The following is a 26,666-nucleotide window of genomic DNA, read 5'->3' on the forward strand; positions in this document are numbered from 1 at the left end:
AGTTTGGACTCCATCGGACTGGCCAATTGTTGTGAATGCATGGCCCTTGAGTCCTGACCTCAATCATATTGGTGTCATGTTGATAAACTAAGTGTCAATGCATTGTGTGTACGTGTAAAACGTTTGGTCTTTAATTATTTGCTTTAGGAAGTCTTGAGGAGAGTATATTTGCATCCATCATATTGTGAGGACAATGATAATATAGTTTATTGTACTTTCTACTTGACTCCTGTTTATTGGAAGTGGTACTAGTCATTTCTTTAGTTTGGTTTGTTTCATGATAGCGGCCAGTTGTTGTAAATGTATTTGTCACAACTTAAACCCAGGCAGTATATCTCTCTGACCAATAGGTTGTCAGTGGAGTGTTTACAAGGCACTTTGATTCACAAATGATAGAAATGGAGGGGCAGAGGGGTGAGATTACTCAAGACAGTTTTGTTGCTTGAGTTTTATATTCCCATCTTCTAGAGCGGGATGAGGTCACCAAAGAAGATTTGTCAAGAAGACACATTGCAAAGTGTCTTTAGCATTTTCTTCGAAGGTCTAACAAATTCAAAAAGTCTGCCTCATAACTTTAAATCAATCTAAAAGAGACCAACTTGGGCTAAAAGCTCTTCTGATTGGCAATGATTTAGATGACAAACTCTTGATATGGATGAAAAGGATGACTCAGCCTGAACCTTTTAATTTGGACACCTAGATGATGGGATCATGAGACCAAGGCTCGAACTCAAGTATTTTAGACTTTTAAGTAGATGCCTTCTGCATGCATTAGATCAAGCACCAGTAACAGAGTTTGTTTACTGAAGGGATCAGAGATTGAGGACAGAGAAAGAGACGAGTACTCACAGCATTCCAAGAACTGTTTTAGCCTTTCAAACACCGCATTCAGGAAACCCTGAAAAGGAGGAGATGAAGAGAGGGTGAGATAAAGTTTAATCTCTTTGACATTTCTGCAGCTGAATCCCTCATGATTGCTTCATCTGTATTGCCCAGAAGCAGATATATCAACAAGGGAATAACTTAAGTGTGTGTGCGTGGATGTGTGCGTGGGCACACTTGCCTCTGTACTCAGGAGTCTAAATAAAAGTGCCAGCTACACAGTATGAAAGAGAATCAATTTTCTGTAGCCTGCTGTAGACGCAGCTTAGCATAGGAAATTAGATGATAGATCGAGATGGAATCGGTTTAGTTCTGCATTAATGTTCAGCCATGAGATCAACAGCAGTGCCATTAATCACACATCCAGCCAACAAAGCCGAGCCACAAACTATTACAGCTAACAGAGTTAGTGAAGAAAGAGGGGGTCACATGCGGCGCAGAGAAGAAAAATGTGGGAGATGATGGAGAACAGAGTTCGCGGCAGGCGTTTGTTAATCTATTGGTGGGATTTAGATAAATACGAGGAAGAAAAGTAGAGGATAGAAAAGGAGGGGAAAATACTTCAACAGAGCATGTCGGAAATTAGAAGCGACGAATGCAAAAACGGGGTGCTGCAAAATAGACATTTTCAGCTCAATCAGTCATGATGAACGGGCTCTGACAGCTAAAGAGGAGGAGGAAGGGGGGCTGATGGCACGTTTGGGAAAGAATACACAAGGATGAAGTGAGAAGAAAATGAATGTCAGGAAAATGGATTGAGGCGTTGAAAAAAAGGGTGGGAAAAGGGAGACAGAGAGGTGGGCATCAAATGGGCATGTCAGAAGTAGTGTGAGAAGTAGTTTGTAAAGGGAGAGGAGAGGAGTAAACAGAACAAAAGACTTCTTCTGAGACAGGATCCAAAGGAGGTTGCAATAGAGTGGCAATGTCAAACTACAATCTGGTGAATATTTCAGCTGTGTGGAGCCAAGATTATGTGTTCAAACTCGCTCTAGATTTAGAAGCTGTGGTGGATTTTGTATTTAGCTTATAAATCAGAGATACACTGAATCAAATATTTTCAATCTGTGACAGAATATCTTTGAGCAGTGATGGATGGAATCTGAAGACCTCATTTTGAGACCATCGAATAGCGAGGGTGACCCATCATACCATTTAGTACTTCTCACAGAGCAATTCAATATGCAGGAGAATCCTGCACAAATTCACAACAATGTTGACAATGTCCCTGTTTGACACCGAGCAAACGTTTGCTTAGTCGTGTACAGGACAGTCTGGCCAGAGAAGCGGCATCAGTTTGGATCAAATGCACACCAGCTCGCACTCTCTCTCTCGCACTCTCTCTCTCTCTCCCCAACACATGTGAATTAAGGCAGGTGTGCAGTGAATAGTGGGGGATACTCCACTCAGAGTCTCAGGTGCTTAGGGTTTAATGCAGGTGGTGTGCGAGCCAGCGCTAGCAACATAGCAATAAACATCAGCAATATAATTTTATTTATAAAGCAAATTACATTTAAGTTGAATGTACTTTACATTGAGCATACGTGGGCTACCTTCCTAGCACCACAGTAACTGAGCATAGCATTAGCTGGGAAGCTGCCAATGTTTGTCAAACTAAAGTATTATTGCAGCTCCACAGTAACATGTGCCGAGGGTATTGGGCATGTACCGGTAGATGTTGCTTGAACAGGTGTTCACTTTAATTTTAACAACACAGTAAGGAGGCTGAACAAGAGACGTGAGTTGATTGTTTGTTAAGAGTAGGGATGTGCATTTCATATTACTATCCCTAAGTCAATGGCAGTAATTGGAAAAAAATTCAGATATTTAGCATTGACTCAATTTCTCAAAAATAGAACAGGATACGGTTTTGATTTCTAACTTGATGCTTTCATGTCATCAGTGTTAAATTATTTTGTGTTGAATGTAGGAGTAGGTATGTATTTCTACACCGACTCAGATAACGCCATCTCCTGGAGTTTTCAGGAGTACACACACACCCTCTGCAATCAACAACTAGAATTCCAAGAGGGAAACCTTTAAATGCCTTGGTGTTCCTTGTAATCTGTTTGACTTCCTGATTAAGGGTTGATGCCAAAACACGTCAAACTGTTTTGTTTTGGGGTTTTTTTGAGGGGGGGTCCACATGACCATGCTGTGAAATAAAGGCCCTTTTATGTAACATCATGTAATTTCAGTGCCCTGTAGTTCTTCTATAACTGCTTGATCCCCAATCCAAAGAGCACCTCAAACACTTTTTAGAGTCCAGACAGCACTCCTACCTAACTTTTCCTATCAGTTTTAGAAGCCCCTAATGACCTTTTTTTGTTTGCCAATTCTTAATAGAATGGGGCCGAGGATTGACTTGAGGAAAACAAAAAAACAATTGAGAAGTTAAAACAAACGACGTATGTTACGAAAACATTTCTTCTGGCATTATGCATAAAGCTGTTTTGATTTTGGAATTCAACAAGGAGCAATATGAAACTATGACACCTAGCATTTTAAATAGGAATTGCAGTCAAATTCAAACGATTTGAGAGAGCTGTCTGCCGTCCGACCCCTCCTCTCTAAAGTCGATGGACACGCAGGTTGCCATGTTCCATGTCATGCTTCAGTAGTGACACATTAACCAGCTCTGCATTGGTCTTGAAACCTTTCTGCGCTCTAAATTCTCTCCATTTTTCAAAAGCATCTCCAATATGTATCCTAAGGTTTTACCACATTACTGCTCATGGAGCTTATTAGACAAATGCAGAGCCTTTTTAGGTAATATCAGTTCTATCTGAACCAGTTAGCTTGCCCGCTTCCATCACTGCAAAACCTGTTGGTTTGCTGTGATAACTGGTCTCATATTTGGCAAACCAAGGGGGGTCCAAAACTTGTGGCTGCCTACCTTCTCTGGTCAAAACTTTAACAAACCATTCTGGACCGGAAACTTAGGAGGTCATACTGGCTGGTGCACAAGAGAAGCCAGCACATCAACATAGCATGTTTCCTTAATGTCTGATGATATAGTAATGTCATTTTATGATTTAATCCAGTAGATATCTTACATATTTCTCCTTTAAGATTAACTATAAAGAAAAAAGTGAAGATTCATCATGATGGTCTAGTTTGCTTATGGAGGTCAAACAGAGGCATCAGTTTTAAATTGAGACAGTTTCATAACCAGTTAAGAATGCTCCACAGAAGGTCTGAATATACTTTCACGACTCTTATCTGTCTCACATTGCTTGTTCCTAATAACAACAATACCTCATTTGCTTCAGGTTATGAAAGCAGACGCTAGACACATCCAAATTGAAATCTGACTCTGAACACTGTTTATCATTATGTGCGAGACAACAGGGGCAAACACTGCTATTGGGAAGGTACAAAGAGAAACAACTGAACTACAGAAACCTCTGATATCAATCTGAGACTGCTGAGTGAATGACTTCAGTTTTTCTGCATCAATAAAAAAGCCAAAGGAAGGCTGCGAGAAGCTACAAGCTTGGCTTTATTTACAAGATTACACCAAATTATGTTATTAGCAGTATATTGAATCTTAAAAATGTATTCCAGGCATGTTTTAGAAACATTAAAATGCTCAGCTTTGAATAATAATGCGAGTCAAAAAGAGGGTAACCAATGACATTCAGAACTCCTTTTTTCCTCTTGAAAATTAACACAATTAATAAACATCCAAATAAATTTGATTCAAAGGTTTTACTACAACAAGAAACCAACTTTAATGAAAATAATGAGTCAAGTGTTAAATAGTAGTAGGTGCAACTAATAATTCACTCCTTGGGAGGGACAGTGTTAACTATATTATCAGCATATACATCTAAACAAGAGATCCTAACTGCAAACTGTTACATCTGATCACTGAGTGGAATAACAAGGGACAGCTCAAGGCTAACGATATTTTAATGGGACTATTTGAACCATCACACAGCCCACAAGGTCAAAGCTGCATCATTAGAGGAATAATAAAACACAGTCAGTGGAACTTCTGTCATCGAAGAATCAATTCAGGCTATGTGGAAAAAAGAATCAATGAATCCAAGATCTGTAGCCACAGTGTTTTAAATTTGTATTTTGTTCAATAAGGTGAAGAAAGCTATTCAATTCAATGCAGCACAGCTGGGAAAAAAACAAGCTAATTCGTATTTGCATATTGTAACAGAATGTTTGGGTTATTTTGAAACAAGGTTTTTTTTTTTTTTTAAAGGTTTTTTTTTTATTATTTCTGTATTACTTGTACAACCATTTACCTCCAGGCTGCTTTTCCCAACTGCAATGAAGGGGATCAGTGTTTCAGCTCAACTGATTTGATTTCAAACATAAATAATTTTCCTTTTATTTTTTATATTTGTTGTAATACCCTGTTAGATCATTTGTTTGTAATGTATCCAAGCATTTGCCTTATTATAGACCGGGCTGTTTGATTTTGTTACTTCTCAGGAGGTAACTCTAATGTGGACATTTGTGGATATAACAATCAAAGATTATTGTACTTAAACATATAAAGATAAAAATGCAGTTTCCAAAAGTCATTTAAATGTTCCTACTAATAGTTCTTGCTTACCTCCTTTATTATTACTCCCTCAAGCATTGCTACTCTTTCAGCAGACCTCGGCTGACCAAACAGGCAGAAGTCAGTCGGACTATGCAGCTTGAATTCAGAAGACGGAGCCTGTCTATGCAAATGACTCTGTTAACTCTGAGCCATGAGAGAGTCCACAGTCCTTCCAAAAGGCACACTGAAAATTTCCTCTCCTCTTTTTTCTCACCACAGAGATTTGAATGAAATTGAATTACCAGTTTCATGGTGATGAGCTCTCTTCGCACTGAGGATGGGGAAAAGGAGCTAATACAAAACGTGTGACTCTTTGAACTGAGACAAAGCTGAAGGCACTTTCGATCTTCATGGCCGTCCACATTTTGCACGCTATGATTGTAGCCATTTTTCAACTCAAAAACAACCAACAACAAATACATCATCTTTTCAAAAATACGAGAGGCCGTATGGGCGGCCACTGCTGAAAACAAATGACTCACCATCACTTCCATATTCTGTTGGGGCTCTTGAAATCCATGGACTGTCAACTTGCGAAGCACTGAAGAGGCAGAAAGAAGAAGAATGTGTTCAGAAAAGTTTTGAATTGAAAATCAGACATTTAAAAAAGTTATCTCCCCCTGGGCTTTCTTGCACCATGCTCATATGTTTACGGTGGAAACGCAGACTCAGAGGGCAGAACAAACGCCTAGCTGTGGGGCACGTCACCCACCTGGGGATGGGGTTACAGCCTTTTGTGATGTCACAAAGGTAACATCTATAAACCGCCCGTTTGAGCACACGTTTTCTGAAAAGTGGAGCAGGCAACAGCAGAGAGGATTGATTTTATCATAATATGGGATTTGTATACAGGCTAGGAACACATTTTAGTGTTAGAAAAACAACAAAACAAAGTCTATTTTGTGACATTTAATAGTCAAATGATCAGTCTAGTGTCATACTTTGTTGTTACTACTGATACTACATTCACCATTATTACTGGCATTGTAGCTCTAAATCTATTGTATTCACTGCTGTTGCTCTGTTTGTCTCTATCATGCTTCTGCATGTCCCTCTATCCCATTATCAAAGCTCAGCAGTTTCGGCAAAATGGCTGTTTCTCATGAGTCTGGTCCTGCTCGAGGTTTCTGCCTGTTTAAAGGCACTTTTTCTTCACCACTGTTACTTGGCTAAATGTTGTTAAGTGCTGTGCTCATGGTCGATTAATGTTGGCTTGTAAATAATGTAACAAAGAGTATGGTCTTTGTGAAGCGTCTTGAGATAACATTTGTCATGAAATGCTGCTATAACAATAAAGATTGATTGATAATCACATTTTGTGCCAACAGTATGTTTTTTGTTGTTGTTGTTGTTATGTAACCCGTTATGATCCATTTGCCAGTCTCATCATAAAAGATAATTATACTGCTCTGAATGTCATGCAGTAGTGTCTGTATGAGCATGTGTGAGTTTGCGTGTGTGCAAATGTTGCTACCTTTCAGAGAGAGCAGAGTCCTCTCCAGTGAGCTGAGCGCTGCAGCCTCATCTCTGGCATAGATCTGCTGCAGGAAGCAGTCCGTGTGATGGCTCCACAGGGAACATGCAAAGCTGTAGATGCCCGACGCCAGCTGTGGACATAAACAGTGCAGTCAATCACACAGGGATAGATCATTCTGGATCAGTGGTCACCTTTTAACAGGCGGCATTTGAGGTGAGTCAGAGGTAAGAGATGCCAGACTGTCAGCCATTTCCACGTTATACACCAACACAAGACAAATATAGACGAAGGAAGGAAAGAGGGACCCTGGAGTACCACGGCTATTTTAACAGCAAATGCACTTCCTTTTACCACCACTGATATAACATTATTTAGGCCCAAGCCCATTACATTTTCCATGAAGGCACGCTCCTTAGAAGCAAACACTGTAATTCAAAAAGTAGACAAAAATGCTCTAAGTGTCAACTACAGTGTCTAGGCTGAGAAGACATACCAGAAATATCATACCACGGTATGATTCAGTTTATGTTTTTATAAAATGAGAAACAGATCACTGAAGAGGTAACATATAAGAGTAACTATTCAACACATGGAGGCGTCATGCGGGACAAAATGTGTGAAAACTACACTCAAATTAGAGACAGGACTTTTATGCATTTTATTTTATTTTATTTTTTAAATTAAGAGTTAAAATTATTGGAATCGGTATCTTTACATATTAGGGCTGGTTAAAAAAATAGATTCATCAATGCATTGCAATTATTATTTTCCCAATTCAATATCGATTCAGGGAAATCCTGAGATTGATTTTTTTTGTTGTAATGACACCCCTCTCCACTGGGGGCATGTGGGTGCTGTGAATTCAAGTCAGGCACAATTGTGCACTTTACACTTTACGTTTTTGTCCATGCCAATACAGCAATGTTATGTTAATGCAATGATAAAATACATTTGAGTCAACTCAAATATTCCTACACTGCTGTAACTTTCAAAGTAATTCTCGCCCCCTGATTAAGGTAAAAACAAATATTGAAATAAGCCAGTGAATAATTCCAATCATAATTCTTCATAGAAAAAAATATATGAATATTTGACATCACAATACTGGGTTTGTTTTTAACACTGAAAAGCCAAGTAGGAAAACTCTGAGCACCAGTGGTCGGGATGGTGACATACTGCATGTCTGCTGAAAGAGGAAATCCCCACTTTGACAGCACAGCATCAGCTTTGATAGATTCTTTACAGAAAAAACTGCAACACTGGCAAGTTTCTCGGCTCGGCATATTCCCCATTCCTCAGATCACAAACTAATCCAAAGCATGGAATCCTAAATAAGATGAAACAAGTTCAGGAAATAATCTCCATTTCTTTTTTGGGACCCTCTCTCTCCATTGGTGTTCTGTTTTCAGGCAATCAAATGACATGTGAGAAAGTGGTGTTGGTCTTATCATGTTTCAATAGGCTCCGAGTTCATTTAAACTATTGTACATAGGAAGAAATCGGGTTTTTTTTACATTTATTTTTGGGCTTTTTGTGCCTTCAATGGAGAGGCAGGACAGTGAACAGAGTCGGAAATCAGGGAGAGAGAGTGGGGAATGACATGCGGGAAAGGAGCCACAGGTGGGATTCGAACCTGGGCCGCCCGCTTGGAGGACCATAGCCTCCATAGCGCACCAACCACTGCGCCACCAGCGCCCCAGAAATAGGTTTTTACCATGACTAGATCAACAACTAGGAGACATAATTGGCCGGTGTACAATGTGGTTGTCACAAAACCAGAATTTAGAACACTAATACTATACAAGTGAAAATCAAATGATAACCATACATGCTCCAATACCACAGCAACAAGTAATACTTTTGAAATAAACACAAAACAAAATACAAGAGAAATGAAATGGCACCCATTTTGCAATCAAACTTCTGCATAATGTTCAAATTGCAAAACTACACTGGCAACGTTTTGATGCCTAACTTTGCCAAAGAATCAGAATTTTTTTTTTGCCAGATGGAATTGGACTTGGTGTTTGGTGCAAAACAATGAGCAAAGCACTCAAGCAAAAATAGTAAGAAGCTATAAAACAGCAGAGCTCCTGCTGACAACTTACACAGAATAAGATAACATTTTAAAAAGCTATTACATTTATAATAGAATATAAAAGTATAAAAACACAAAATGTACAAATGGTGCGATGAAGGAGTTGTGCAGGTATGTGTATTATTTATTTACATTGAAAATAACTTCCACTATAAATCCCCTCAGTGTGCATGTAAACAGAATATATTAAGTCCAGTAGGCGTAATGGTAACACATGAAATCAGTTTCAGCCTTCACATTACTGTACTGCTCTCTGACTGTCTGTGTTATGCGAGGGGAGAAGGGGAGAGACATTATTGATGAGGCTGGCAGCAGAGGGGAAAGAAGCTCTCTCTCTCTCTGAATGATGTTTTTTTTTTTTTTGCTTTGGTACTTTTCGGTACTATTGATTAATTCATAAAACCCCAGAGTTGGTATTGTTTTACAACACTTTTTATTGCAAAGTATCTTAAGGATTTAAAGTTCTGACAACATATGGTTAATGTTCAAAATGTACAGGACTTCTTTTAGCGTGCTAACCACCTATTAATGAATTCTGTCAACGGTTTTTATAGTTGATGTGAAAGCTTACAGTTTCATCCTCCCTCCCTGTCAAGAGAAAATGCAGAAACTTCACGAGGTACCTACATATCCCATAGGTGTACAGTGTCACAGACATTTATTAAAGATGTCACGAATAATTACAATCTCAACTGAACCACAGACTGTAATTATAGCTTAAAAAAAAAACAAAGGTTCTGTAAAGAACATTAAAATCAACTTTCTTCTACTACTTCAAATCAGGATTTAAAAACCTTGTAATAATTTAATCTGTAATTCCTCCTGGGAATAAACATTCAAAAGGGCTTTTCAGATAGGATGCGGCGACCGAAACAATACAGTAGCTCGGGAAAGTAGCTTCTGCCACAGCGCTATGTCGGCCTATATTTGTCCACTATTGAGAAAAAAGTCCCAACTTTTCATCTACTGCGGAGGGGGAGACAAGAAGCAAAGAAAAAGAGGGCGTGTTTTCATGAAATCCTCAGGGCACGTCAGGATGTGGGTTAGTTTAGGCTCGTCCAGGAGCTGCAGCGCTAAAACGACCGCTTTAAGAGCATGACACACACTACTGCTCTGTTTTAAACACACCTGGTACGCAGAAAAACTTTTAGAAATATCTTTCAAAACAATAGTTTTCGTGCCGATGTCCCCGTAAGTCTTTAAACTCGAGCTCAGTAAAGTAAGCCACTTGTTTGTTGTGATCTAAGCTACCCTCCCATTGGACGCACGGAGGTGACGTCAGGGAGCGCTGCATTCATCTACATGATAGAATGGATGGAAAGCAGAAAAAAAATGGTGCTGATAAGTGTTTAGATATGATCAATAAAAACTTGATAAGCCTGGCCGAAGCCTGAGGGGAGGCTTTACAGAGATTGACTCAATTTACTGAACCGCATTATAAAGTCTCCCATGGCTGCTGGTGCTGCACGGCACTAAGGTTATCAAACTTTTTGGACTCCTGCAGGCTGGGAGGATGATAGCTTTATCCTGGAGGATATGTCGATGGTAAGCATATGGATGAAGAAGATGACATCTAGTATTGCACTGGAGAGACTGACTTGCATAACTAAAGGAAGGACAAAAGTATATGAAAACAAGTGGAAACCTTTATTGGAGTTCTTTGGACATCAGAGCACACGATCCTCTAACAGTCACTGTGTTTCTAGTGCTTGTTTTGTTTTATTAAAAACTTTTACCCCAATATTTGGTGCCTATGACTTCTATTTGTAGTTGCAGCAGTGGTATCGAAACAGGCCATGAAATTGTCTGACACTGTTAGAAATCTAAGGTTCGAGGCACACTATGTGACATTCTGAATGTCAATGTGGCAAATAAATCAATTATAACCAACATAAACATATTGTGCAGTTAATTAAACTCCTCCTGGATTTGTTCATCTCGGGACGGTGTTCAATTGGATGGGACGGCGCTTCCTTCAGCTTGCTTTTGTTTTGAGTCTAGTTTCATACATGATTTTTTTGAGTGAACCCCTCCCTGTCCAACCATAAGCCCTAACACCACGTGGGGAAAGAGCCAAGGGCCCCCCCTCTCAGGGAAGCTGTGTCTAAGTGGATTAAAAGAGAGTGTCGTTGCGAGAGTACAACAGAAGGAGAACCGAAAAACTTTCCAAAACAAAGAAAAGACTATCAGAATCAACTTTGACATGTTTATAATTACTTACAATTGATCACAGAACCTTGTTTTCAGATGTTTATTGGCACTCATCTGCTGCCGTCTCTGTCCCTGCTAGTGAAACAGGACGGGAGGGACGATATGGGAAAAATATCATATCACAATTCTTTTTTGGCAAAATCACGATCACGATTTTTTTCATACTGTTCTTTAGACAAATTTGTAAGTTACTGACCAGTTCAACCAAACTTATTTCCCTGTATAATGTTTTTAAAGGCACAAAAATTGCGCTGACAAGTTTAATCTACTTGAAAAACATCTTTGTAGGAGGTCTGGAGGTCTCTCACCCAGAACATCTTTAGCAACACAAACGTCTTTCCCTCAATTTGATCAATATTTATGAACAACTTGAAGGTTTTCCTCACCACTTTGAAATTAGGATTTAGTTATGTGTCCTCTTTTTATGTTCATCAGGAACATTTTCATGCAGTGATGCAGTCATTTAAAAACATGTAGACTTTGAGTTCTTGTGTTTCTGTTCTATTTTAGCCCTGCAGAGTTCCTACAGCTGTAGCTTCATACAGGCTCTGCAGCCTTTGTTCTTTTTTATGACATCATTTAGTTTAGTTTATATATAATCAAACATAATACAGAATGTGTTCATTCTGTGACACATGTTCAAAGTAAGTTTTACTCACAGAAGAGTTTAATTCATATAGGGGGAGGGACATTGTTGATTGACAGACAGACAGTCACCATGGTTACTCACTCTCACCTGGCTGCTGCACACAACGTGCAACGTCGTTTAACCTAATCCCTATAAACACCGGGGTTATATCTCTCATCACTTACTGTCTGAGCTCCTCTCTGTCTGTCTCTCTGCAGACTGTGAACGTCTCTCCGGCTCGTTAAACGGTTTCTTGTGTCACTATCTGAGATGTAGGCTAATCTTAACCGTGCAAACTATGCAGATAAGTTAACTGTTGCTCACGCCGTGTCGGTTTGAGAAAATATCATAACATTTGCATATAACCGAGATGGAGCTGTTTTTGCGGGCTTTACTTTTAAGTTTCGTTTTCACCGCTGCGGAGCAAAAAAGGAGGGGGGAGACGCGTCTGTGTCGGAGCATAAACTGCAGCATGATAAAAAAAACATATCAGCCCGGTTCTACGATCTCTCTGCTTTGGCAGATCGTCAGCAAGTTAAAATCCTTCACGATCTAAGATCATTATATTGCCCACCACTACTTAGAAGACAGCATTTGTTCTGATCTGGAAATCTGCTCTGAAAGTGGCATAGTAAGCCTTTAAAGTTCTGCTATAGAGACAGTCCTACACTGCACTAAAATGCTTTATAAAAAAAATTAGACCAACAGCAACATTTGCCACACCTGAAAAGACACCAGTGTTTCCCCTACCATTATATTGGGGGGGGGGGGGGGCGGCCCTAGAAACTACTGAAGTCCCCTGACTGCACAGCACAGAGAGACTACAGCTCCATAAACTGTAACTTCATTACTGTGAGTAGACAACCTCAGCCTGCTCTCCTGACTATCGACAGTTATGGTTATATACTGTAGGTTTACATGTTGGTTAAGTGGCATGACAGAGGAAAGACGTGAGTAATGTAGCTGGCCAAAGTGAACAGGGAACCACATGACTTCCAGTTAATGGCTTTTGTGAATTGTTGCTGAATTATTCAAGAGGGAAATTCTAATGACTCTTAGAATCAATTATTTGTCTTATCCATGTGGTGACTTAGGGTGTGTGTGTGATCCTTATCCATGTGGTGACTTAGGGTGTGTGTGTGTGTGTGACAACAGGGTGGCAAATTCCAAGAAAAGCAAACATTATCTCCATTTGCAAGACGATTCCCCAACAGAAGCAAAGAGTGCAAAAAGTGAAGTTTATTCCTCCAGACAATCTGTACATGACCGATTCTGTGGGCTTCAGTTCCTCTACTTCTGTTGAACAGCACAAATCCAGAAGTTGGTTTTCACCTGTGCCATATAGTATCACTAAAATAATGAAACTTTGAGAGTCACAAAAAGCAAACAACCTCAACATGCACAAGGTCTTTACAACAATGCTGCGTCTTTATGGCCCCTTTTCTAAAAAAATAATACAGGATTTACTCTGGGAAAATGCTGTGCCAATGTTCTTCAAGCTTGCTTTACATTCCTTGTGAAAACATTTGACAAGTTTTTACTTTCAAGTGACCATCTTGTCTTCCTTATATATCTTTTCCACAAGTATTTGATAACTTAATTTGCGGGATCAACGCATAAATGTGTATATCTATATATCTCTACAGATCGAACATAGATCCAAGAGCGCTATCCATGACTTTTTTTTCTTTCACTATACCAAGTCAGATCCCTTATATTTGTAAACTTACTTGAAAATCAACCTGATGCTGATAACTAAAAGATCTCTGTTTATTTGACGAAATTCAATCTTTTGAAGGCCATGTATTTTATATGGAAGTGGGGATAGCTAATGGAAATCGATTTGAGATCTGCTTCAAGGATTAATAAATATAACTTCTGTGTTCAGAGAATAGGATAACAATATATATATATAGAGATATAATAAATAAAAGATAATATAACAAATAAACATGATTGACAGAATTTATCAGTATATAAGGTAACTGCTTGTGTCCGTCTGTGAACATATTTATACTGTTCTTGTAAAGTATGGCACCTGAAAAATGTGAGTCGCTGAGCCATGAAACACAGGAGAGTATACAGTATATATCATATCCTGGGTGAACGATAGCAAATGATATCAGGCAGCCTGTTGGGATCAAGGTTGATGCTCCTGTGCTGAGATCCACTTTGATACAGATACCGGAGTTACATGAAATCTGTCATCCTGTCTAACATGCTGCTGCTAAGCAAACCACAGTTAAACTGTAAGCCTGAGAACAGGAAAGCATCCGGTTTGGTGGCAATGAGTTTATTCCTCAATAATAGCGTATCTAATTTCTTCTCTAGGACTGACAATTAGTAGTGGCGGGCCGTCCGGGTATATTTATGGACGCCCAGGTATATTTCCCGACCTTTTCGGTTTATCAATAAAATCCCTGAACATGAGAGCGAGAGAGACACGCAGAGAGAGAAAAAAAAATAGAAAATGAGAAGTCCACTGTCGACGTCTCTCCAGTAAATGCAACGATTATGGTACTGGTATGTCTCATTTTAAAACTGTGGCTTCCTATGTGTTTTTATTTTTCTTCATATTTTTCTGCAGCTTCGGTGTTCGTTTTGATGCACGTCATATGCGTGGATCCCCTGATGTGAACACGGAATATGAAGAGAAACACTTCAAAAGGCGAGTAATGTACTTTAGCATCATACTGCTGGTGAAAATTGTCCAAAACACGCAATGAACAAAGCTACAGAATGGCGTGATCCCTCTTTCTGGCATCAGACGCTCTACCCCGCTTTAATCACTTCATCTACACACCCACCCTCTGCCACTTTATCGCCCCCTCCTCTCCCCGTTTCCTACGTCTATCTGGTAAGATGAGTCTGGTGAAAGAGTTGAGCCCACACCTGAAACATCCTGTCCTTTCTATAAGCAAAGACATAAACTCCAATGATGCTGTCAACCCCGTTGTTGTTTCGGTTGGTTTGAAGGACAAGAGAAGTGCACATAGTCATCAGGAAGGAGTAGACACACTCTAACGCCCCCACTCACATTCACACGTCCAAAGCACTTATGCAAACATTATGTTCGTACTAAATCGAGTGAGAGAGTAAAAGTGTAAACATAGAGGGTAAAAGAGTGAGAGTAGACTAGAGGAGGTACCTAAATGACGATGCAGACTCTGGATAAATGTCAGGAACACCAGTGACTAAGTAAAACTCACCGTGATTTTTATTTTTTTACAAAAGCAGTTTTGTCAGTCCCTTCTTCCGGTTCTTGCAACATTTTGAACAAGAACACTTTATTTTAAATTTAACTGACAAACCAAACTCCGCTGTTTGGTTTGTTTATTGTCCCTGGAAGGGAAATTTGATTTACAGCAGTGGACATAAAAACACAACAGATAAAAAGATATAGGAAAGTGCAACACAACCTTAAGGAATACAACCAAGAAAATTAAAAATAGTCCCCAGCAGTTAAACATTTCACTGGAATAATAGTAATATAAATGAAGCACTTCGGTGCTGCTTTAAAGTGCAGTCATGGTTTAAGGATGATTTAGTGTATTAATGGCACGAGGAAAATACAGAAGTTTGTATCTGTTGCTCTTGGCCCTCGGCAGCCTGTACCTCCCAACAGAGGGGAGAAGAACAAATTCCTCCCAGAGAGGATTGTTCAGAACTGGACAAGTTGGACTTTGTTTTCCTCACAATTTGTCTGTTCCCGATATCTGATAAGGAAAGCTGCTGTGTGCCAATTATTTTACTGACTGTTTAAAAGATACTGGAAAGACGATTCTTGTTGTGCAGTGAAAGGTTACCATACCATGAGATAAAACAAAAGTTTAAGAGCCCTGCTCAGAACAGGCTGTTTCTGTGTCTGTAGCTTTAAACGCAAGTGAGCTGGTTTCAACCATGCACCTCCGGAAGGGCTTGGGTGACTCGGGTTTTCTTGCTCCATGCCCTATTGTTAACAGTGAGAAGGCAGACTCAGAGGACAGAACTAACACCTAGCTGTGGGAGTGTCACCCAGCTGGGGGAGGGGTTACTGCCCTTTGTGATGTCACAAAGGGAAAATCTTCAAACGGCTTGTTTAAGCACACATTTTCTGAAAAGTGGAGCGAGCAAAACACCGAGAGGATGGACTTTTCTCATAGTTGGGGGGTTTGTAGAAATGCTACGGACACATATCAGTGTTAAAAAACATGGTAACGTGTATTTTTCATAATATGTGACCTTTAAGCTTTATATATAAAAAAAATAAAAAAATCCACCAAGCAGCAGAAAGTGCACCTGGAGCAGAACTCATTGTATTTTGTCATGTCATTTCTTCACTGTGTGTGGTATGAGCACACACTTTGGCTACCAAAGCCAGTTATGTCATGACAAGGGAGAAGGTGCTGTGCGTGGACCATTTGGAATCAAAGTCATAAGTGATTCATTTAAAAAATAAAAATAAAAAAAAAATAAAAAAATAAAAATGTACTGATAAGTGGGGCTCAGGCTGCCTTTGTTCCTCATATTGCCTACGGGCACATTTTTAGGCATAGAGAATACCTTTGCATAAAGTCCAGCTATTTGATCTCAGTCCGTGCCTCTGATTTCCTCTGCTCTGTCTTTCTCTGTTGGTCCGTTTAATCATTTTATCAGCCCAGTGTTTCCCAGCTATATGAACCAAAGCCAAAGTATATTTGGCTTTTTATTTATTTTTGTGCATCAGGCATACACGGAGAGACGCAGGACAAGCCAGCGTGAGGGGGAAAAGAGACCAGGTGTATAGAGTTATACGTGTCATTTTATGGGAAACACTTTCAAAAAAAAAAAAAAAAACGGTCTTTCTTCTTATATCATAAATGTTCTTAAAAACCAGGGATGGCAAAAAAAAGGCAATTTTCTGAGCTTCACTGCCTTTTTGAAAGTTGCCTCACACATACAGCCTTCACCCAAAAACAGTCTCTTAAACAAACAGCTAGAAAAGTGGACAAATCTATTCCAAAACATGTCAATCTCACACGGGTCATGCATGAAAACAGAGCCACGGGCATGCACAGTAAATCTGGCTGCCATGAATCTTGTATTCGACATGTCTCCCTCATACGGCAGGTAAACAGCATCTCCTTCAGGCAAAATGTGAAACTGAAAAGAACCTACACTTGAGATCATCCAACTAGTCAGCTATTTATGATCAAAAGCCACAAAAAAAAAGGAAACAGACGAGAAAAGGGAATATTTCCGAGTGAAGAATACAAGTTTAAACAAAAAAGAGGTGAAGGCCCTAGAGGATGTTCAGGTTTTCCTATTCCCCCTTTGTTGAGAATGAATCCACCTTTTATTCAGATTTGTACAGCTGCTGCATCAAGTGATGAGCACATAAAGGCAGAGAAGAAAATAGAGACTTACACATGATGTCATAAAGTAAGATCAGGAAAAGTAAGGTATTATATGAAGATGAGAGTGGTGAGAAAACAACTCATAAAATAGCTCAAACTTTGAACTCACATCCTGGAAAAGCCTCCTGTCCTGAGCCAGACGTTTGGACGCCAGGGTTTTGGTGACATGATAGAAGGTTAGCAGCGCTCGGTGCTGCTGCAGGCCATCCTGACCCTTCACGGACTCGAGCAGAATAGGAATGAGCTCCGGCCACTGCCTGGGGCAGTCCAGACGGGCCACCTTGGCTATCAGTACTGCAATCTGGGTCGCTATCTGTCGAAAGAACACAGAGAGGAAATAAAAACGTCCAGAGGCAAAGAATAAATACAGCAGAAGGTGGTTACATCGAATGAACGTTCTGGATTACATCAACATATAATGCAATGTCTCAAGATAGGATATCAAATCAGTACTTTGGACCATGAGAAATTAAGATTCTTATAGTATATTGGTTTAATAATTATTATGACATGATAAAATTATCATACTGCAAATAGCATAGAAAATTAGGAATGGGAAACGCCACTACTGTCTAACATTATCCCGGTCTCATTCTTCTTTTACCCTGCTGTCAACTTTGGCCAATTGACTTCCATTCACACAACCTTTATTCATGTCATAAGCACCACTTTGAAGAGTCATGAAGAAGCGAACCGGTGAGTCAAATTGGCCAAAAAAAGTATGTTAACTTATCTCTAAAGTATCGATATGAAGACAGGATGAGGACTTTGTACTGCGCAGTATTCAGCTGCTTAATAAGCTTTGATTATACAGGACAAACTTGTCACTCTGCACTTTATTTAACTTGCTGAAATCCCTCATTTAATCATGTGATGCTTTAGTGGGTTTTTATGTGTTTTCATGTGTTTTTAAGTGCTGTCCTATAAATGTTTGTTTGTATAGTGTTTTATGCTCTCTGTGCAAGGCAAATTCCCCTAGGGGCAATAAAGGTTTCATTTATTCATTCATTAGGAAACATTGATCGATACTTAAATCACACAGTTCAGTTCAGTTTAGTTTTTTTAATTAGTTAGGGATCCTGCACAAAATATGTATTAATCTCAATTAATGAGAGGAGATGCATTACACCAGATTTAGCTGATTGGCTAGATTCTATCTGCAGTCCCTGGGCAGGTAGACACACAAACCAGATTACATCATAGCCACATTCCTTGACCTAAAACCTACCACCCTCCCAAGCCTCCCTCCACACCCACAAAGAGCATACTGCCATATGCGCACACACACACACACACACACACACACACACACACACACACACACACACACACACACACACACACACACACACACACACACACACACACACACACACACACACACACACACACACACACACACACACACACACACACACACACACACACACACACACACACACACACACACACACACACACACACACACACACACACACACACACACACACACACACACACACACACACACACACACACACACACACACACACGAAAATTGTCTTCCATATACAGTAAGAAGTCATGACAACGAAAAAGGATACCAAACATGTATCAATCAATACAATATGATTGGTTTTTCAGGATCCATGTTTTCACTTTACAGGATGACAATATATTATCATATCGATATTTTCTCCCACCCCTATGGGAAACATACTTTCCTAAATCTATCTACCATTAGAGAGATGTGTGTTACATCACACCAGTACTCAAGCTTTTAGTATCAGGGCTTCGCTGTCTCTAAAATGTGAGGCGTACGACCTTGTGATGGCTTCACTTGTCATTCTATTTCTTGACACTACAGAATGTGTTCTTGCTGAACAATTAGCATTTAAATCTGCCCTTTTCTTTGACATTGGCCAAAGGATCTGACACTTAATCATTCAACATGAATGGAAAGGTCTCGTGTCCTGTCTGATAAGGACACTTTATGACCCAGCAGTTAATGAGCACTGTGTGAGGAATAATTGAAGATCATGGTACTGTTTGAACATCACCTGAACATCACCTTTATCTGAGGATTTCCACCTGAAACCTTGTACACTTAATTGAAAAGCTGTTGGGTCATACATCCTGCTAAAAACACACTTTATCATAAATATAATATATTAAAATTGGAAGATGTAGGTTATTTCTATGAACTTACAGAGATCTATTGTCTGGTGCAAACGACAGATGTACCCATTCAGTTTCCACTTCATGTATACACAGCCAAAACTAATCCTGCCCAGCTTTCATTTGCAACTTACATGACATCCAGTTGTTTTTTTATGAGAATGTTTTGCGGAGGAGTCAATTTTTTTTGTCATTTTGGAAGTTAAAAGTTTGCAGTGATGTTGATTTGTATCGTTATAAACGTAGATGTTTTTGATTCTCGTTTCTGTACGCGATCGTCGACTGTAGACAAAGCTGCTGGCTCTGTTGTTACCCTGGAAATCTCACACTTAATTTGAAGATGACACTAAAAGGGCTGTTTGTACAACAGTACCATATGTTTGATGACATTCTTAAGCTGACGACATATTTTCTGTAATGGCAGTTTGATTTCTAAATCACAAATTCATGTTTGTACCCCATGGCAGCTGAAATCTGCCGGGGCGGCACATTGCTCACTTTAACTGATGGTAGCTATAAAACAATGATTGGGATCAAAAACAGTCAGAGACAATAAAATGAGAATGTATGGCATAGTCTACAGAGTGCATGCTTCAGTTAACTTTATTATTCTAATTTAACTACAACATTAATAATCCGTCAATGCAACTTTCATGTGCAGGAGAGAAGAAGTCAGGGGAGCTTGCAAAAGTTACATTTCAGAAACTTCCGCATATTAATAGTCAAAATCACAAAGGCACGACCACACTTGTAGACATGCACAAGCCTATCTAGAGATTTCATTTGTCAAAGACGGGCTTAGACTGGTGAGACATATGGGGTTTAAATGGCCCTTATTGCTTGCCATATGGACCCCATCAGTCCTGATAGGGCCCATATGTTGGAGGGCGCACTCTCATACTGTTACTGTAGATGTAAAAGCTGCAGGATACAGGATGGAAGGCCAACAGCCATCTTCACTGTCTCCTCAGCCAAATGGACTCCATATAAGGGGTTGGGAAACGCAGGGTAACTCACGATATGATATAACACTTCAGGATAGGATGTGATACGCGATACATGGCCCAGGAAACTAATAATTACATCATACATCAGTTCTGCTATAATCGAAATATTGCAAGTTTACAATGATAAGTCTTGATGTCTGCCGTCAGCTTTTTCTTTGGCCGAGCATCTTCTGTTCAAGTTACCCTCATTCGTGTCATAAGAGCCACCACGAGGAGACATGAACGAGTATCGTAGTGAGTCAAGTTACAAGGGCAATCCGTTCAGAGCGCCGTATTATTTATTGAGTTATCAATATTTGACACGTGTGATTTGATACTTGTATTACCAGAGACAGGAGGACAACACACTGCCATAGCATTATATTGTCCCACCCATTCTCCATATAGCTTGAATCTTGGATTATTTATTTGCTGCATCGTTCTCCTTTGAACTGTGAAAAGAATTGCCAATGAAGAAAGTCACAACCCTTTAGAGACTGAGGTTTTTCAACAGCGACATAACAAACACCTGCTGTCATTACTCCTGTGAACTCACACAGTGCATCTGTAATAGAGTATTATTGGTTTCCAAGTGTGTGAATTCACACAGTATAACTGAATTCCACAACGTCATGACACACTGTTCTTCTTCACTCCTAATATTTCTTAAAAATGCATCATGTAAAAATGATCTGTTACACATTAAGATTTATGGACCTCAAAGTTAGCGTCAATATTTGCACGATTCTGGTCTTAAATTTTTATTTTTAACTTTCTATCTTTGTTTTACAGACACTTTCAGTTATTGCTTTAACCAATTTTGTTAGGGTGGGGGGGGGGGGGGTGGCAACATTTGGGATTTGTTTGTAAGGTATACAGTAGTTTGTTGTCTTCTCTTTAATAAACTTCATTGCAGTGTCTTTATAGACTTACCTGATTTACAGGCTCGTTGAAGTTTGTGATAAGTCCAGCACGCAGTGATGTCTTCTCCTCTTCTGATAAAGCACTGTAAAAAAAAAACAACAACCAGAAAGATGATTAAAAGAAGCAACAAAATATTTTAAGAGGAGCAAGAGTAACATGTGGGTTACTTATTTAAGTGAGGAGGGTTTATCCATTGCATAGCAGCAGCGAACCACTATGTGTATTAGCAGGGTAAATCGGCCAGCCAATAATGACGGTATCGGCTCCAAAAATTCCATATCGGCCGGGCCGTTATATTTTGGTGTTTTTGTAACTGAGCAGTAAATGTGGCACAGCTCAGTTGAAAACAAATATAATAATTGTGAAGCTCATCTGTCAGTTAAAATGTGAATGTACTTCAGAGAAACAGTCCTTGACATTTTTTCTACAACTGGACATTTTACTTGTTGATGTATTTCATTGATGGACAAAAACACACAACATGTGACCGTCCCCTCCGGACCTGTTGTGGTGCTCCTGTCTGGTTCCTGGTCTGATTGTCTTCATGACCAAACTGTCATTAAGTGACATGCCACAGGGAATAATTCACACCCAAAAAAAAAAGTCAAAAAAGAGTCCACAGATATTTGAGGGGAAAATGAAATATTTCTCAATGACTGTTTTTACCAGAGGAGATTTTATTTCCAGTAAGCCAGTTAACATTAGCCAGTTTGAGAATTTTCTTTGCGATTTCAGATTTGTATTCCCACAAGGAAGAACAACACAAAGAAAAACATCATGATGCAAGTTCTTAACTAAGTAAAAAGATAAAGGAACAGACACGTCTTGACCCAATGACAATACAGCAAGGTGACAGTGCTGCTGAGCCATCATGTCGCACTGGGACGAGAGGGTTCCAGTCGCTCTGGCACTGCTGAATGCAGCTCAAGAGACTCCTCATAATTTAATTTCAAATTCTGAACAACAACCCCTAAAACTTTAATATGGTTAAGATCTGAATGTGGCATCAATCTGCCAAGTTTTTATGGGACCATTTAAATCCCTGTACAACACAGCAGAGTGCAGGACCTGCCAGCTTCCCTAAATTTAATCAGTAAGCTTTGGATAAACTCTCTGCCTTCCCCCCCAGCTCACATCTTGTAGTGCTCAACATGTGTACGTTTTTGCAGCCAGAAGAGCATGTGTGCAAAACAGTGACGGCCAGTATCTTTAAAAATAGATAAATAAATAGCCTATGTAACCTGCTCTTGCTACTTCAAATGCTACGGAGGCTAGATGGAGTGGGAGTGTTTGATGTAAGGAATAAATCAGGCTGTGACCTTGGGCAGAGAGGGAAGAGATATGGGCGGAAGACAAATTACTGGGAGGGAGATTGTGAATTAGTGAAACAAGATTTACAACACACATATTTGTGAGACTCTGACAGAGCACTAAGCTTTAAAGAAATATAGACGAGAGATTAAAAGATATATTCACATCAGTTAGAGTAAGCCTGAGACATTTGTAAACTAAAAGAGCCAGAAAATCTGATGACAGGGGAAAGAAAGTATGAATATTAAGCTGTTGTAACACAAGAGGGAAAATAAAAACCCTTAATCTTTTTTTGGCTGCCATCTAATGTCAGATGAGCCTCAACGTTATTTTAGCATGGATACTTTCTTTTAAGTTCAAATGCAAATGCACAGCATAATAGTTCATTTTAATCCATTGCAATGCACCTAAATCTTTTTATCACTAAAGGATTTAGTGCATAAGCTTCTGTCAACAGTTCAAAACAAACAAAAGGTTTTGTTAAAAAACAGTTTAATGTTACAAAAAGTAGCTAAGGTATCTTCCATTTGAAGAATGGGACTGAAAAGCTGCCAGGAAAGTGTTTCTTTAGGACATTTTGATGTAACATTAGAGTTGACCTTTTGTTTAAATATGTCATCACTTCAACATTTTAGTGCATCAGACATTTGGGAACTATTCCTTTTTTTAAAGATCACGGTGACCTTGACCTCAACCCCCAAAAAAGTTCATCCTCGAGTACAAATAAAAGTATTCTCCCAAACTGTCCCCAAGATATTATATCTACAAAGATCATGACAAACATGTGTACATGTATGTTTGGGTTCTTACGATAGCTTTATGATGTGTCTTAAGTTGGGTCTTGTGATGGTTGGGTCTGTTAAATATGTTTGTTGGGTACCTTGCTGTATGGGTTCTTTTGCGGTTCTGTCGATTTTTTTTTCTGCATCGTCAATGTTCTTGTTGTGGTTCATGTTCTTTGCTGTTCTTTTCGTTTGCTTTGATTTTTTATGCTTTTGCTGTACGTCAAAGCCCTTTGTAAACCCGTGTTTTTAAAGGAGCTATATGAATAAAGTCATGATTATTATTATAAATATCACCTCAAAAAACCCAAGACCAGGAGTGTTCCCCTTAAGTCTGACTGCAGACAGAAACTGCCCCGAGGTTCAGACATTTTTTTAGTTCTTTTTTTATTACTTCATCTGAGACTTTCAAAAATGTCTGTATGAATAATGTATTCCTAACCTGGCAAAATGCAAAGTACCGTACTTTTCTGAGGTGAAAGGTAATGCACCCATACCAAAAATTGGTTGAAATACGTCCTACCAAAAATACCCCACTACTGAGTGACAAAAGCAAAGCGTCTGGCTTTATCTGGACTAAACCTTCTAATCATCCATTACTCTGTTTTATTGATATGTCATCGATAGCTATGTTTACATGTGAGACATTTCTTCAGGCCAATTAAAATCCTTCTGATTGGGGATTCTGACTTCACTTTATTTAGCATCTCTTTGTAAACGGTGATCTGATAATAACTGGCCTTTACATGCATCAAGCATTTAATAAGGTAAAGAAATCAACATGCATGCTTTCTGTTTGCAATTTTTGGTGATTGAAAAATGTAAATGACCCTGGAGTATACGGTTAGAGGTTTGCAGAGATCATAGGGCAATGAAAACATAGAAAAGACCAGACATGAGATCAATCTCCAAACCTGATAGATTGGTTCTGTTCCTGCTTTAAAAAGAGTCAAGGTAACGCTTCACAGAATACATAAAGTGAGGTATGTATTTCTAGGGTCAGCACATATAACCCATATTTCTTATACTTCCCAACACTGGTTTGTATTAGATCCTGAATTTGCTCTATTGTAGTTTGTGCATGACTTACATAAAGCATTACAGAGAAATGGATTGGCCCGGACAGAGTCCTGGACGGCATTAATTACATGGACTTTTTGAAGTTAGGAAAAAGAAATTGACCTTTGTTCACAGCAGCCCTTCTGACTTGCCACACATAAAAAAAGACAGGTGCAACTAATAACGTTCATGATGGCTCCATTAAACTTAAATATCTCGAAGTGCCGATTTAGCTCAGTTGGTAGAGGAGGCGCCCCATGAGGCTACTGTGCTCGTCTGATAGCAGGTTCAACGATCCTGACGCTATTTGGTGCAATTCGTCACCCACTCTCTCATCCCTCTTTCCTGTCAGTCTACAGGTATCATACAGAGACAACATTATTAAGTTCAGCTGGTTTATAACCGGCTAAAACTCCTCCCAGGAGCTCCAAGGTCAAAATGGAGCTATGTGCCATGTTGTGATTCAAATACTTATAAAAGTAATTGCTGAATAAAAACAAATAATGATAGTATTTTTTATTCATGGTCCAAAGTTAATCAAATAAACAGCACAAGGAGGGGGGAAAAAAACCTTGTTCAGCGCTCTAGCAAATAGTTTACTGAACCACTGAAGAGACAAACGACTCCAGTAAGAGAGGAAAACTTCAGAAAGAGAGAATAGAAAAGGCAAATTGTGAATTGTTCAAAGAGCAGAACTTATTACCTCCGGCCAACTGCTGTCCTGCAAGTTTAAGAGCAAATGTTCAATTCAGATCCAACAAAAGCCAGCTAGCCACCCAGAGAAAGACCAAAGGCTTTGAATAGCCAAAGCGGATCAACCACCAGACAAACGGGACACAAAAGAGTACACTCAGTACAAAATCAGAGCACAATGGTTTGAAAAAAAATGAGTATGAGAGGTAAAAGAGGAGAAACGGGAACGCTGTGAAAAGCGATGGAGGAAGAGGGAACTACAGACGTAAGCTATAAAGTGGTGAAAGGAAAGACAATTGGGGAAAGAATGAAGGCAATGAGGATGGACGAGAAGGCAGAAACATGCAACTACTAATCTGAGAAAAAAAAAAAGAAAAGAGATCTGAGGAGAACGACAAGGCCGAAAGAGAGGCCGAGATGAAGACTCATGAATAGAGACAGTAGGAGTGAATAAAACAATGAAGAGGAGAATAAAGACAAACAGTGGAAGAGAGGAGGAGAAGGAGAACACGCCTTCGATGGAACAGGCTGAGGATAAGGCTGACAGCAATGGTGAACAAGAAGACGCAAGAAGGCACTTACTGAGGCGCTACTCTCCTCCAGTATCTGTCAATGCCGTTTTTGAAGTAGAGCACAGCCAGCCACCTGACGTTCACATCCAGCATGTGGTTATTGAAGATATTCTATGGAGGGGTAGAACAAAAAGAAAAGCTTAGTTAACATTGTTTTTTTTTGCTATCTCAAATGTTTTATACCAGGTGATTAAAAGGACCAGGAAAAGTTGGGACGTTGTGAAAAATGTAAATAAAAACAGAACGCTGTGATTTGTGAACTCCATATTTAATTGAGAATAGCTCAAAGACAACATATCAAATGTAGAGACTGAGAAATGCGCTTGTTTGTTGAAGATTATATGCCCATTTTAAATTTGTCATCTAGCATATTCACTGGCATGTAACCACTACCAGCACACAGTTCAAAAGCCAGCATCATGACGGTATGTGGGGTGGGGGGGGGGGGGGGGGGGGGGCGGCATTAGTGCACATTTGTGAAGGTACCATGAATGCTGAATCATAGACAAAGGCTTTGGAGCGACACATGATAACAAACAGACAAGATATTTTCAGTGAAGGCCTTGATTATTTCAGCAAGACGATGCCAAAAACACAACTGATCACATATTAGAACAACAGCATGGAGCCGTAGTAAAAGACTCCGGGTGGGGAGGTGCCGGATTGCCGAGCGGTATGTTGCACAGCGGCTGTGGGTTCGAATCCGACCTTGGGCCCTTTGCTGCATGTCATCCCCCACTCTCTCCTCAACATTTTCTGTCTCTCTTCGGCTGTCCTATCCAGTAAAGGCAAAAAAAAATTATATCTTTAAAAAAAAAAGAATCTGTGTGCAAAACTGCAGTCCCAACTTAAATATCACCTATTGGACATTTTTGAGTCTTTATTGGGCGACTTCAAAAATTACACCAGTGGGTCCGCTCAGTTACCAAAAAGCTTTCAAAGTGTTG

General features: G+C 39.5%; 1 protein-coding gene across 1 annotated transcript in view; it reads right to left on the reverse strand.

Moving 5' to 3' along the window:
- The window catches only part of ipo11 (importin 11), a 135,895-nt gene that overhangs the window by 107,196 nt on the left and 2,033 nt on the right, over positions 1-26,666 (reverse strand). Inside the window, exons 2-7 of the mRNA XM_061038771.1 lie at positions 25,730-25,830; positions 21,312-21,384; positions 17,345-17,548; positions 6,921-7,053; positions 5,929-5,987; positions 850-898 (exon numbers count right to left, since the gene is read on the reverse strand). Coding sequence (XP_060894754.1) covers positions 850-898; positions 5,929-5,987; positions 6,921-7,053; positions 17,345-17,548; positions 21,312-21,384; positions 25,730-25,830 — 619 coding nt within the window. The remainder of the gene's footprint in view (positions 1-849; positions 899-5,928; positions 5,988-6,920; positions 7,054-17,344; positions 17,549-21,311; positions 21,385-25,729; positions 25,831-26,666) is intronic.

This window comes from Labrus mixtus, chromosome 5 (assembly GCF_963584025.1).
Source record: "Labrus mixtus chromosome 5, fLabMix1.1, whole genome shotgun sequence".
Classification (NCBI taxonomy): Eukaryota; Metazoa; Chordata; class Actinopteri; order Labriformes; family Labridae; genus Labrus; species Labrus mixtus.